This window comes from Argiope bruennichi, chromosome 9, assembly GCF_947563725.1.
Source record: "Argiope bruennichi chromosome 9, qqArgBrue1.1, whole genome shotgun sequence".
In the NCBI taxonomy this organism is placed as follows: Eukaryota; Metazoa; Arthropoda; class Arachnida; order Araneae; family Araneidae; genus Argiope; species Argiope bruennichi.
Window position 1 is genome coordinate 34,995,720 of NC_079159.1, and position 15,380 is coordinate 35,011,099.

General features: G+C 30.0%; 1 protein-coding gene across 1 annotated transcript in view; it reads left to right on the forward strand.

The window, feature by feature from the left end:
• The first annotated feature begins 374 nt into the window (after positions 1 to 374).
• Positions 375 to 15,380, forward strand: part of LOC129984178 (A disintegrin and metalloproteinase with thrombospondin motifs adt-1-like) — a 31,163-nt gene continuing 16,157 nt past the window's right edge. The window contains exons 1-7 of the mRNA XM_056093986.1: positions 375 to 474; positions 4,807 to 4,892; positions 4,985 to 5,063; positions 7,158 to 7,495; positions 9,371 to 9,545; positions 13,457 to 13,755; positions 15,165 to 15,248. Of these exons, the coding sequence (XP_055949961.1) occupies positions 4,830 to 4,892; positions 4,985 to 5,063; positions 7,158 to 7,495; positions 9,371 to 9,545; positions 13,457 to 13,755; positions 15,165 to 15,248 (1,038 nt within the window). The 5' untranslated portion in view covers positions 375 to 474; positions 4,807 to 4,829. The remainder of the gene's footprint in view (positions 475 to 4,806; positions 4,893 to 4,984; positions 5,064 to 7,157; positions 7,496 to 9,370; positions 9,546 to 13,456; positions 13,756 to 15,164; positions 15,249 to 15,380) is intronic.

Here is a 15,380-nt window from a genome sequence, read left to right on the forward strand (position 1 = left end):
ATGATTCTATTACTGTTCTTTTAATTCATTACATTTGCAAGATAAATTTTTTGGGCAAAAATAACTAAAGTAAAAGCATCAATCAACTGATAACCTTATCGGTGAAATCTGATTTGACATTGAACCAAATAAAGAAGACAAAAATACAAGCAAACGCAGGCTTTGATGACTTACACCACTGTTTCATGGCCTTCAACCGTTTCTTAATAGACAAAGAACTTGCAACATGGTGGTGTTAATGAGAAGAGGGGGAAGACACCACGAACTACAAGACGAGTAGACACTACCCGCATGTATTGTCTACAAGGCCGCGCCTCTAACAAAAGTGCCCTGTATATTAAAGGGGCGTCGATTCAACAGGTTTCTACATTTCACCTGGCGAGTGCGTTCGCTTCCAATCATAATTGTCTCATGGACTGAAAAAGGATCGTTGGGATTTGAAGAATCAAGAAAACCTTATCTTCTATAGGAGTAGTAAGTTCTTGTTTATCTTAATTAGATCAATATCTTCTAAAAATCGATCAATATAGGCAATATAGAGCAAATTCTATAAATTCAAAAATTTATTTCAAAATCGTTGTGTAAAAAATTTTAGTAAAAAAAAAAAAAAAAAAAAATCGAATAATTAAATGGATCGATTGATACTTCTTTTGCCATATTTCAAAGTTTTTCTTTTCTTGAAATATTAGAAGATTAAAAAAATAATTAGACATTTTTAAAAAATAATATTCCAATCATTAATTAATTAATTTTTATAAGTTGTAACTTGTGTAATTTATGAAAATTTATTTATCTTTAAAATAAAAGAACTTGGTACAATTGTTATGTAAGCATTATGCTTAAAAATAGAGGTATCTGAAAAAAATCTGGAAACTCTAATTTAGACAATTAATATGAAAATGCTTATTATATACATTTAAGAAGAATTTAGAGTGAAAATTAATTATTACTTAGCTATCATTTCTGGACATGAAATATCATTAGAAATCTGAAACAGGTTAAGGAATTTCCAGCAAAGACAAATGTAGACTTTATAAAAAAATTCTCATTTAAGAAGTCAGACGAAAGGGCAGGGATTGAAAAATAGAAAAATATTTTATTATGGTGTATATGGTTATTTGAAATCAAAAAGATGCCCATTTAGAGATAAAAATTAGTATTTAGTATTTTTTAACATTTTTTTAAATTGAAAAATAAAAAGGTTTTTAAAAGTGGAAAACAAAAACTGATTTTTTTATCATCTCGTTAACTTAATTCTCAGCTCTAGACGCAATAAAATTTTTAGTTACCAAATATTACTACGTAAGTACAGTTTTATATTGGATTAGACTCGTATGAAAGCTTTAATCACGAATTCAGTGAGCTGTTATAAAAGCTAAAAGTTCTTTTTTAATAGAAAGTGTTTTAATTATATTTATTGTTTCTATATTCTTTTACATAGAGAGATGGCTTAAAGCCTAGTTTTTAAAGGATTTCGAAGTTCCAACTTCAAATTATTTTTAAACATAATATAATATAATAAACATAACACTTATATACCAGGCTTTAACTAAAGTTAAAAAAATTGCTATGTTAATTATACAGGATGTCGCACAATGATTATGATGACAAGCTTCTTTCGACTTAAATTCGACTATGACGCTATATTTGGGGACCCCACAAATCAAAATACTCTTCTTGATGTGTTCTATACGAATCTATAAGTATTAGAATCTGCAGACCTTGTGGGACACCATGAATTAACATGCGTTAAGAAAGAAAAAAACGAGAATACGATTAAAGATGACAACTTGTAATTAAAATGTATTTTTCTTGTAAATGCTTCGTTCATATTTGAAAAAATATTTATTGTGAAATTCTTAGATTTCAAGTCAATAAATATTTACTATAATATTGTAATTCCATTTGAAAATTCGTGAACAAATGTATCAAGAAATAAACAGATACATTTTTTTTGTAGTGTTATAAGTTATTGTGGATGTAATTGAAAAATATATAGAAAAATTGTGAGAAACAGAGAAAAATTAGAAAAAAAAAATTTAAATGGAATCATTGAATAAAATTCCTTTTTCGTATTTTAAAACATCGAAAAATCGTTTATGGTGAATAACAGAAATGTCTTCGAAGTTTTCTCTGAAAAACACCAAACTAATGGAATCAATCGATAGCAGAGATAAATAGTCTGTTAAAAATACAATTTTGAACAACTTAGTAGATTTTGTTGATACCAGTAAAAAAAAAAAAAAAAAAAAAATTAATTGTAAAATATTTAAGCAAAATTATTTTTTTGTTTATATATAGTAATTTATACAGGAAAGTGGGGTAATTCTTCACACAACTGTTTTCTGTAGTAAAAAGTGCGGGAAACTGTATTGAATGACCAACATACACGGAATGTTTTAGAATATACATGGTGAAAGGTATATAGGTTTGAAGAAGCCTTTTCAAGTCCCAGTTTCACAGTTATGGAAAAAAATCGATTTTTTTTTCTTACGATTTTTTTGGGTCACTAGTTTTTAAGATAAGATTCTTTTTCAAAGCCATAAAAGTAACTTGCATCAATAAATATTGTCAAACCTCCCATTTTACATTAGAATAAACTATTTTTTGATTCAATTCATCTATTTTTAAACAATATAAGAAGAAGAGGAAAAGAGAAGAGAACCAAAAACCTTGTCGCTGATTTACAAAGGAAGTAGAAAAATATTTTTAAAATTTACAAGCAATTTTTGAAAGACAAATTAGTCGAAAAAAGAATTAGAAGACGCAGAATGGCAACGATGCAAAAGGCTGCGTGGTATTTCTCGTCATAAGGGTTAATACAGTCCAAAGATACTTTTCAGAAAATTGGTTATTTTGAGAAAAATAAACTGGTTGGAGAATAATTGATCCCATTTCGAACTTAATGGTTGTACTAAAAGAATATTGAAATGGTCAGAGAAAAATCATTACTCAATTTACAATTACGAAGCGCCTTTAGGTACGCAGGATTCCCCTACTTTCCTCTATACATGTATGAAGGTATGCAAGAAAGTTAAGTGAAGAAAATGTGATATTTTTATCTGTATAGACAAATTCTGAATTTACACTCTAAAACTACGCAGCAAATTGAAAGATATTGAAATTTGTATTATATAACTTTTTGATCCGATAAATGATTATCATCAACATTGAATTCCCTTTCTGACTTCTTTTTTATTCTAATTATGTTCATTTATAGTACAATATTCTTGTTTTTATCAATTTAAATTTATTTTTTAATTAATTATTTTAAATTAATAAAATAATTTTATTCTTTAAAAGGCGAACTTAGAGTTATAAATTATTAATAATTAAGTATTGAGTTATAAATTGAGTTAAATTAAGGGAGTTGTAAATAATTTATAATTAAGTATTAATTCAGTATAAATTATTCTGAAAAATGCGTTATTGTCAATTATACTCCTTTTTCAGCTCATTTTTTTATCTCTTTCATTTTATTCTTTTTCTGTTACTCTTACCAAATTATCATGCATTTTCACTCTAAAATATCTTTTTTTTTTTTTTTTAAAAAAAAAGATGAAATAATTTTTTTTATTGAATTGCCTTGATTTAATTTTAAATGAGCAAATCTTGTTATAATATTGCGCATTTTTTTTTCATAAGTATCTCTTGTAACAATAAAAGAATATTATATATGAATATATAATTTTTTAGCACTTTCGTGGCCGAAGGAAAAACATTTATGAATTTTTAAAACTTTAGATTTATTTCATCCGGGAGGCATATTAAGTACAATAAATAATAAGGAAGCTGACGTCGGTTTACATCGCGATACAGGAGCGAGAGAGTGAAAAAGTCCGACATTTTTTATACTATGGGATTTTGATAGGGATTTCTTTGACACTTGTCGATTTAGAAAAGGGAAATTAGGTATCTTTAAAAGACCTTAAGGATTTTTATCCTTTTACTCGGAGCCTGAGAACTTTCAAAAGTAAACATTTTTATAAAGTGCAAGTAGCACTGATTAAATAAAAAAAAAGCGAAATTGGATCAGGATATAAGAGGCCATTTTAGAATAGAGTTTATATGGACTAAATTAAGATGAAATTAGAAAATTAATTAGGATTTAATTTCGATTAAGTTTTATCATTGCATATTATATATATATATATATATGTGTGTGTGTGTGTGTGTGTGTGTGTGTGTGTGTGTGTGTGTGTGTGTGTGTGTGTGTGTGTGTGTGTGTGTGTGTATTTGAGTGTAAGTTGGCACTTTACAGGCCATTTCACAAAATTATCTGACATAATCTAAGATAAAACTACACATACATAAACGGATGGTTTAATTTCAAAAAACGCTTAGAAATATTTGCACCTTAATGGGCGGGATGCTGCATTTAGAAGCTTCTATGTGTTGCCTTTTTTATATATCATTTCTCATCATTTGAGGAAATATTTATACTTTGAAAAGAAAACAGAAGACTTGTTCAATATATATTCAAAGAAATGATAATTTATAAAATCCTGATTTTATTATTATGCTCTTTAAATATAAAATAGTGAACGTAAGGTCTCTGAGGAAAACATGGTCGCTCTTATTTCAAAGCAAAATTTATACTAAAATTAAAAAGAAATAATGAAAAACAAGTGCTGTCTGTTCTTACTAAATTAATTAGTTTTATTTTCGGGTTTTATTTTCAAATTTAAAAATTCGCTGAACTCACTTTGGGAATTAAAAAATAATGCTGCCTTTTTCCTGTTTTCCCTTTCTACTGAATTTTATTTTAATTAAGCTAAAAAGTTATTATGTATGATTTTGTTTTAGGAATTTTTCTCGAGATTTTCATCATGAAGCATACCAAACATATTCTCTCATTTTTACTTATTCATTTCATCATAGCGTCATGTTTTGTAAGTATCCGTTTTAAAATTATTACTATTTAATTAGCATATAACTTCTAGAAAACATTGAAATATTAAATAAGTTTAGTTTCATTTTACAGCCACAATCATTCGATATTCATAAGCGTTTGAACAAAGACCAGCTTAAAAAGTATTTTTCTGTGCATAATTATGACGAAGGTAAGTTTCTTTTCTCTCAAAATCAGCCAAATTTTTTTTTCTTTGATGTTGTTCTATTTGATTAAAAAATGAGTTAAATATGTATAAACTAATTAGCGAAATCGTGTTGCTGTTATATAAAAAATATTTTATAAATAAAATCTTCAAATGACTATAAATAACACACACTTCATGGCAGTTATTAAAGAACAACAAAGCTTATCATAAATTATAATCGATGATTAATTCTAACATATCATTAGAAATGCAATAGTTGGCTTATGAGTTCCCAAAATGAAAAGAAATTCTTTCTTGATTAGATTTTCAATTCGAAATATCTTATGAATTCCATTTTAATAAAAGTAATCAAAATATTAATCCATAAATGAATAGAGAATAAAAATTCGATATTAAGTTGTATATTTTCGAAACCATTTTCTAATATATATAATTCAAAATATTATATAAGTTTCACTGTGCCAAAAAAAAAATTTAAAAAAAATCAGTAGTAGTAATTTAGTAAGGAACCAAGAAAAAGTTTTCCGTTCTTATTTTATATATTTTTTTAATATATATATTTTTTACTTACATTGAAATATCACTACTACATACACTTAGGTGACAAAAGTCATAAGATACCTCCTAATAAAGTGTCGGACCTCCTTTTCCCCGGTAAAGTGCAGCATCTTGAAGTGGTACGGATTCAATAAGTTGTTGGAAGTCCCCTGCAGAACATCTCCTGCAGAAATATTGAGCTATGCTGTCTCTATAGGCGTCCATAATTGCGAAAGTATTCCAGGTGCAGGATTTTGTGCACAAACTGACATCTCCGTTATATCCCATAAATGCTCGATGATATTTATGTTGGATGATCTAGGTGGCTAAATCATTCGTTGGAATTGTTCAGAATGTTTTTCAAAACCAATCACAAACAGCTGTGGCCCGGTGACATATCGCATTGTCTTCTATAAGATCACCATCGTTGTTTGGGTGCATAAAGCCCATGAGCGGTTGCAATTAGTCAGCAAGTTGCTGAATATATCCATTTTCAGTCAATGATCGATTCAGTTGTGCCAGAGAACCCAGTCAATTCCATGCACTATTATGGAACCATCACCAGCTTGCACAATGTTTTGTTAACAGTTTGGGTTCATGGCTTCGTGCGATCTGCGCCACATTTGAACATTACCGTCAGCTCTTAACTAACTGAAATCGTGACTTATAAGAATAAGTAATGGTTTTCCAGTCATCTAGGGTCTAAATGATCTGATCACGAGCCGAGGAGAGGCGCTGAAAGCGACGTCGCGCTGTTAATAAAAATACTCGTTCAGTCTTCCGCTGTCATAGCCCATTAAGGCCAAATTTTGCCACGTCCATCATTCATCATGTATTTCTATGGTTATTTCAGGGAGTGCTGTATGTCTGTTAACATTGAAAATTCTACCCAAATATCGCTCATCTCGGTCCAATTCGTTGTCCATGGTGGGAGATTATGTCTGAAATTAGATATTCTCGGAACACTCTTGACACTATGAATCTCGGAATGTCGAATTCCCTGAAGACTCTCGAAATGGAATGCTCCATGCGTTTAGCTCCAACTACCATTCCTCGTTTAAAGTCTGCTAATTCCCGTCGTGCTGCCATAATCACGTCATTCACATGAATCACTTGAGTACAAACAAAAATGTGTCTTAAAAGTGAAAATTCATCCAAATATTGAGTTCGAGTTTTTGACGATTACAATACTTCCTCTATACTTCTTATACAAGAAAGTAAAAAACCTCTTTTCACACCTCTTATTTTTTTTATTCTTTATAAACTTTGAATTTATATCGCCTGGAATATTTTGCAGTTCCGGAGTACAAATAATCAAGTCTTTCACGTTTTTCACATGAATCACTTGAGTACAAATAAAAATCGTGTTCACAGACAGGCATAATTCCAAAAATGTGTCTTAAAAGTGAAAATTAATCAGAATATTGAGTTCGATTTTTTGACGATTACAATACTTCCTCTATACTTCTTATACAAGAAAGTAAAAAACAATATACACACCTCTTATTTTTTTTTATTCTTTATAAACATTGAATTTATATCGCCTGGAATATTTTGCAGTTCCGGAGTACAAATTTGTCAAGATACGAATGAGAAAATCCGGATCTGTGCCAAACGAATACCCATCATCCCATGAGATATCTCATAGGACCCCAGCCGAACAAGGTCAAGATTTGTATATTACCACCGAGTCCGTTTTCGGGCACACTGTTCAAATGCAACTTCTGAAGAACAACCGGCTTCTCGCACCTTCTTTCAAGGCCATCAGAATTGAAGGTGAAGGATCACCTGAACAAGAGATGGACACCAGCTACTTTCCAGTTTGTCACTACATCGGATCTAATGGTAGCTTTGCAGCTGCAGTAAGCAGTTGCAGCAGCAGTTCTCTTAAAGGCCTGGTAGGTTGATATTATAGCTACGAATTCAGCTATTTCAATCTGAGGCCGTCTGAGGTAGTTTAGAATAATTATATTATGCATGCATTGGGATCTAGTTACTAAGAAATCTTACAAATTTAAACAAACATATATATAATGAAAACTAACTTTAAAAGCTCCATGAGTCCTAACCTTTAATTTCTTAAAATGTTTCTATCAAATCATGTAAAATAGTTGATAAAGGCTATTTAGTTAATAAACATTTTATGTAACTCCAACTATTATTTTACCATTTTTTTATATGTTAATTTGTAAGAAACAATTCATTTGCATAGTTTACTGAACTTTCAAAAACTGTTGTATCTTAGACAGTTTGTATTTTGACAGATTTGGAAAATTGCAAGAAAATAATAATATCAAAACTAACTTTTTATTTTAATGAAAAATTCTCACAAAAAATGTAAGTCATTTATTTAAATTTATACAACTCTTATAAGGATGGAATTATTGAATCGATTTTAAAGTTGTATATACTTCAAAGGCTATAAGATGTTCGCAAGAATGAATTATAAGAAATATAGTTGAGTGAAATAATAGTCAGAGAGTTAATTATATAATACTAAGTACACATAGATTTTAATTAACACACACTTATATATATTATAAATAAACTAATGTTCGTAAAAATTGTTATGCAGAAGTTTTCTTCTAAATACTCGTATACATTGTAATTTTTTACATTTTTGTATTAATTTTTCTTCCTTTAATAATAATATGAGTACTAGTATCTATTAGTGAACTAAAATGACATTTCTAATAAAGTTTTACACATTTTTCAATTCTATTAATTTTTCTTCTTTTAGTAAAAATATGAATATCAAAATATATTAATGAGCTAAAGTTGTACTTCTAATATAATTTTTCGTATTAAATTTTCTTCCTTTTAAGGGGGTCCGGGACACATAAATCGTCAAATTTTCGAAATTTTTTTTTTGAGCTGAAAAAATTCTGCATGCTTTTCTGCTTAAAATAACATTCAAATCATGTTTCTATCTTAATTAGAACGAGAGATATCATAATTTTTGTTGACCACTGCTTTGAAATTCCAACTGTCAAAAAGGCGTTGCCATGGCAACTTCATCTCTTTAAATGTAAAAAGACATTTCCTGGCATTGTTTTAGCGTAATTTTTGATTTTTTTGGAAATAAATTTTTAATTAAACCAAACACTTGTGAGGAAGGGAAGTGTCTCTTATGCATCTGGGAGCTTTTAAAGGTATTTAAATAGTTTTAATTCTTATAAATTTTATTTTTAAACTTTAAACGCATTTTTAACCATGTTGCGATTTTTCATTATTTGTTGTGATCAAATTGATATAAGTCCAGATCATATAAAGATAGAGGTCTGAAATTTGAAACACATACTTTTCAAACTATTTACTTTAATTTTGATTCAGCAAATTTAAAAATTTTTTTTACTTTTCAAGATATGAATTTTTTTAAAAAAAGTACCCAAGATTTTTTTAAAATTTTTTTTTAAAATTAATATTTTTTTAAATTGCCGAATCAAAATGAAAGAATATATATTTGTGTTTGATTTAATGAAAAAAATTTGAAAATTGATCAGAAATATTTTGAGTTATATCGATTTAAAACAACGTCCCTTTTTTTTTTTAAAATTTAAATTTTAAGTTTAAAAAAAATTTTGAAAACTTTTGTGTTGTGATTTTGCTTATTAATAAGATGGTTAATCAGTACAAAAAATTTCAAAATTTTAAATTAATTAATAAATTTTTTTTCAAAATGTGTCCCGGACTCCCTTAATAAAAATACGTATAACAAAAGTTATTAATGTAAAAAAAAAAAGTGAAATTTCTGCAAAAACTTCTTATTTCAGTCTGGACTTCTGATGCTGCCAGATGGAAGCGTTCAGATTCAACCTGTTGATCAAGACTTAGCTGAAATTTTAGGAATAAGTCTTCTACCAGATAAGCGATCTAACCATCACGAAGAAGATCTGCTTCATCTAGTTTTCAAACCATCGAATCAAAAGAGATTGTCTGTTCCGGATGGTAAATACTTCATTTCAAAATTTTCGATACCTCACTTTTCAAATGCATAGAAAAATACTTTGTACAAGGGGTGATCAAAAAAAAAAAAAAAAAAAAAGGCAAAGGAAAAATGCTTTATCAACAACAGACACAGGATACAAATGGTAAATAAGAGACATATATGGCGGTCACATCTCTATATAATCACCAAACCTGTTGAGGCATTTATCACTCCTCTGGACCAATTTGTTTATCCCGTCTTAATAATAATCAGGTCTCTGGATATTGAGCCAGTTCTCAGCACCTTTTCGAGCATCACCGTCTGATGTGAACCTTGTTTCGGATAAATGTTTCTTCAATGCCGGGAAAAGGAAATAGTCACTGGGAGCCAAATCGGGGCTGTATATGGGGTGGCTCCAGACCTCCCACCTAAACGTTTCCAGCAATCTCTCTGCCCGCTTAAGAATGGCACCATTTCGCCACCTGTTGTCTACTCATTGCTTCACCCTTGTAGACTTCAGCGATTTGTCTGTGAATGTCCGATGGGGACACATTCTTGGCCCATAGAAATCGTACCACGGCTCGCACCTCTGTGCGAGACCACTTCTCTAGACGTCTTGGCATTACTGTCGCTGTTTCAGGTCTCTACTAACACTATCTGCTCGATCGACTGATCTAAGACAACTAGCGCCAACTGTCTCCACTCTGGGTAACAATATTCCCATCCACAATTTCTAAATGCTGCTGCTTTCAAACTTTTTTTTTGGGGGGGAGGGGGGTCATCCATCATATTTTGAAGAATAATCAATAATATAGCCAAAATAAGCTAAACATTAGCGGTGACTGACATCAGAGTAAATAGAAATTTCTAAAAATCTCGGCTCGTTCCATTTTAATTTATAAAAAATTAAAAAAAAAAAATGAATACTTATAAATGCAGGAAAAAGAATTTTCTGTAAATGCATATGAAATACTATTTGAATTTTGCCCTTTTTAATTTAATAAACAATTTCTCTTTTCTTTTAATAATGATTTGTTTCATTCTTTAAAAATAACTTTTTTCAGGACAAAGAGCATAATGATGATGATGATGAGGTCTGCAATTAAAATAAGTTAAACTGCTCCAATTTTTTAATTATTTTCAAATATTAATTTGACTTTAATCTGGAAATATTGATATAAAATTTATAGCAAAAAAAAAGTCATCACAGAGAACATTAATGACCCCCAATGTAAGGATCAAATAAAGAAAAAATTAAAAAAAAATTAAATGAGTAAAAACAAAAGCAAAATAGCAGTACGATAAATTAAATATATTCCATCTTTGATAATCAATTATTGTATAATAATTTTTGCTTTTTTTAAAAAAAATAGCAACATGCTTATTTTTAAAATGTACCAAGAAAGTTAATCAACTTTTTCAAACCTTATTACTTAAACAATACAAATAATAAAATATTCCATGAAAAGGTTAATCCCTTAACTGTGTCACGATTCATATTTATTTCACTATCTTTCTTCCTTTTTAAATTAATTTTCAATAATTAATACAATTACTTAGTTACTACATATTTCATTGGATGAAAGAAAGTCTTCTCTTTTTTACAAACGAAAATATGAAGAGGAAACATTGAAATAATCAAAGAACTGGATTTCAAAATTTTGTTGAATCTCAACATTTTAATCTTCTTATATCCGAAAAAAATAATTTTTGGAATTATTTCTGTTTGAAGATCTATGAACACAATAATTTAACAACGATATGAGCGAGTCAAATAAATTTGGCAAGAATGTATATATTTGTATAAATAAAATTTAACTTGAATAATAAATTTAATAAAACTCTTTTGAATAAATATATTTTGTATATTTTGTAGTATATAAATATATTATAACTGTATGAAATTGGTCTTTGAGATTTTTTTTAGCATCTATATATTCCAAAGAACAAAACCAACATACATTAGATAGATGAAAATTAATTAATAAATTTGTATCCACAATTATAGATCTTTATCATCGGATTTTTATTCAAATTTTATTTCAGACCGACTATTTATGCTTGTTGGCTATTCTATTAATGAATTTTGTAAATGCGAAAATACACCCCAACAAATGAAACTTATGTGTTTTATACCAAAATTGTAGATCTATTTCAAACTTTTGTAGGACAAAAAACTTAGATCCGAAACCTCTACTCGATTCTTTTTATTGTTAAATCCTCCATATTTTATAAATATTTGAGTAAGTTCACGATATAACATTTCCTCTGATTTTAGTAAAGAAATTTAATTGAACATCGACGAGTTTTGATAAAATAATTTTAATTACAAAATGTAAAGTTAAACTTTTTAATTACTTTCGTGCTTTAGTTACATTAATTTCAAAGATTAACAATACTTTTGTTGAAGAAATTTGGGCAATGCAGAGAATATAAAAGAGAACCAGCGGGAGTGGTTTACCCAACAGTTTCTCACATATTCTCTAATAAAGTTGAAATTCCAGTGAATGCCTTGCATGGTATTGGCGTACGACCGTTAAGCAATATTAACCTTTGGCGTGAATTTAGCATTTTTACTGAATTTATGGCATGATCCTTGGCGAATAATCCCTGGCATGAGGAGTTACAAATGTTCATTCCAAACATTTTGTAACATCACTCTGTCAATGGTTCTGAATGTTGCACAAATGCGTTTGTGACGAATTGAATTGAGCGAGGATAGAACCTGGGACTTTGTGGTTCGCAGTCCAGTAACATGACCACAACACAAAAGCAATTGCTCATGCAGTGTAGCTGTTAACTGGCTTATGAGCTTTCACTACAGACTCTCCCTCCAGTGAATCGGAGGTGAGACGGACGATATGGCTGTTGAGCGGTGATGTATTAGCTGTTGATTCTATTGCGTCTGTACCCATTTGAGTAGCGCCAAGCGTTATGGCGAGCGTTGTGCGGTTTTTGTTGCTGCGTCAAGTGAGTCTGACGACTTTGGGGTGCTGTTGGTAGAGGGCGCTACAACATCTGTACGAAGGTTGAAGGTTCATCGTCCGATGTCACCAATGCAGCGGTTTGGTTATGAGCGAGGATAGAGCCTGGGACCTTGTGGTTCGCAGCCTAGTAACATGACCACAATACAAAAGCAATTGCCCGTGCAGCGTAGCTGTTAACTGGATTATAAGCTTTCACTACACATTATTTAAATTCTGGCAGTGTTTTCGGCATTGGTGGTCCAAAAAATCCGAATCGACATCATTTGTACTCACCCAGTACTACATTTGTACTAAGCCCTCATTGCTTATTTACCTTTGGTGGTAAATAAGCAATGTCTTGCCTCAGAGATAATAGACAAAACAAAAGGCTACAAAATGTCTGAAACGAATTGGATAACAAATTGGACGTATGCTGTGTAACAATAGGGTCGGACATCAAACCTTTGTAACTGAAAAAAACTTGTTATATTTCTTTTTAAATTCATGTATCACTTATTGCAATATGTACAGTAGTTTCGAAAATATGATTTTTTAAAATCGAGTCCATCATCTGTACTCATTTTCATCGAGTCCAGCATTTGTACAGTCCATCATTTGTACTCACTTTCATCGAGTCCAGCATTTGTACAGTCCATCATTTGTACTCACTTTCATCGAGTCCAGCATTTGTACAGTCCATCATTTGTACTCACTTTCATCGAGTCCAGCATTTGTACAGTCCATCATTTGTACTCACTTTCATCGAGTCCAGCATTTGTACAGTCCATCATTTGTACTGTACTTTCTCTATACTTCGTATACGAGAAAGTAAAAATCAGCTACCTGAGCAATATGTCCATTAAAATAAGAATATTTATTATAGAATTTCCCTCTACATATTACAAGAAGCTAATGAATAAACAAAATACATGAAAATAAGTTATGGTCCTGTTTCTTTCTTCTAGAAAAATGGGAAGACGAACAATATATTCCTTCTCCTCGTTCTGAATATGAATTAGATGATGACGACATTATGGTGCGATCTTTGGATTTCGACGACATGAAAACGGAGTCCGATGAGTCTTTGAACGAAATGCCACCAGAAAAAGAAGAAAAGACTAAGAGGCAAGAAAGTTACGCAAAAGGCAAGAATCTCTATTTGGAACTGGCCGTATTCTTTGATCAAAAGGGTTACGAAATGTTCCAACCTCACGTTAAATCTGAAGAACAACTTGTAGATCTTATTCTTGGTTTTGTAAATCAGGTCAGTATTAGCGTATTTGCATATTTAATCTAGAAAGCTGCAGTTAAATACAAACAAATAATTTATGCGAAAGGATTAAGTAATTTCAAAATATTCACAAAGAGCAGGATTACATATGTACAAAAAGAGCAGGATTAAATTCTGCAAGGGTCTTAGTTAATACAAAATTCATGATTCTCTTTCCTCTTTCAAACTTCCAACATAGCAAACCTTTCATATTTTTTTAAAAAACAATCTATGGTTTCATAAAAGTCGCGAATAAAGAATTTTAATTTAAGAATGATTTTAACTAAAATGATTAAAAAAAATTGGAGATTTTTTCTGCACATTAGAATTATTCTAATACAAAATTTCCCACAGTTATTGCCTTGAAATCCAGTCAACTGGTTGAAAAATAAATCCCTCAATGATCAAATTATGAAAAATAATAACTCCTAGGAACAATTTTTTCAGTCTAATTCGAAAATACTGCTGTAATAAATCAAATGAAATTACAAAGTTAAATTACTTTGAAAGTATCACAAAAAATCTTGAGGTATCCCTAAAGCAAAGGGACTTTAGGCATTTGTCTGTTGTCTCAATCAAGTAGGCATACTTTGCCTGCATGATTGATAGTTAGTTTTGTGCATATATGAGGTGACATAAATGCACTTTCGGAGCTTTATTTTTAATTAATGTGGGGATTAAAATTCAGAAATGATTATTTTCTTTATGGACGATATAGGTTATAAGCCAGTGAATTTTCTTTATGACCGCTTGTAAGGTGGTTCCTTCTTCTAAGCCATTAATATTTCACTCTTCTGTGAAGTTAATGTTATGGTTCTTTCCGAAAATTTGATCCTATTTCATATGTTTTAGAAAGTGGGCAACAGGTTTCCCGTTTAATCCCGTTTCTTATAGAGCGACTTTATTATTCTATTATGTTATGACATGTATAAAGAACATTATCTATTCTTGTTCTCTTCATTGCTAACGGTAGAAGACAAGAATAAGTAACCCCATCGTTATTCTTCTCTTTTCATGACAGAAGAATGAAATGATTTCCCTAACAGTTAGGTTTCATTAAATAAATTGAAGTTGCCTGAATAAATTAATGGAGCAATGCCTCACTAACTGAATAATCTATTAAGATGAAGAAAATGGTCTTTGGTTCAAATTTAAAATCGAAAAAAATGTTACCAAGCTTTATATTCGATTATTAAAACGATTATAATTGGATTAAAGAAAATTATTTTGCACACCCTTTTGTTCTTTTATTTTTTTAAAAGCAATTAAATGAACATTCATGATAAGCTTCCATTATTTTTCACTTAAATGTTAAATAGTTATTTTTAAGTATAATGCTGTATTTGTGTATATGACCAAAATACTTTAACATGAATTCAAATTTCTTTGGGTGTTTGTTGCAGATGCAAGCATTATATCAACAGCCTTCATTGAAGAAAAAAATCCAGATCAGTATTGTGCGTCTGGAAGTGATGAAGAAACAACCTGTAAGTACAAATTCCCATTATTATATTTGATTCTTTCATATAACATGTGAAAATCAGGAAACATTGGCAATTTATCTCTTTAACCCTTTCTGTGGCCATGGGAAGTATGCTTCCCAGCAAATGCTTCAATCT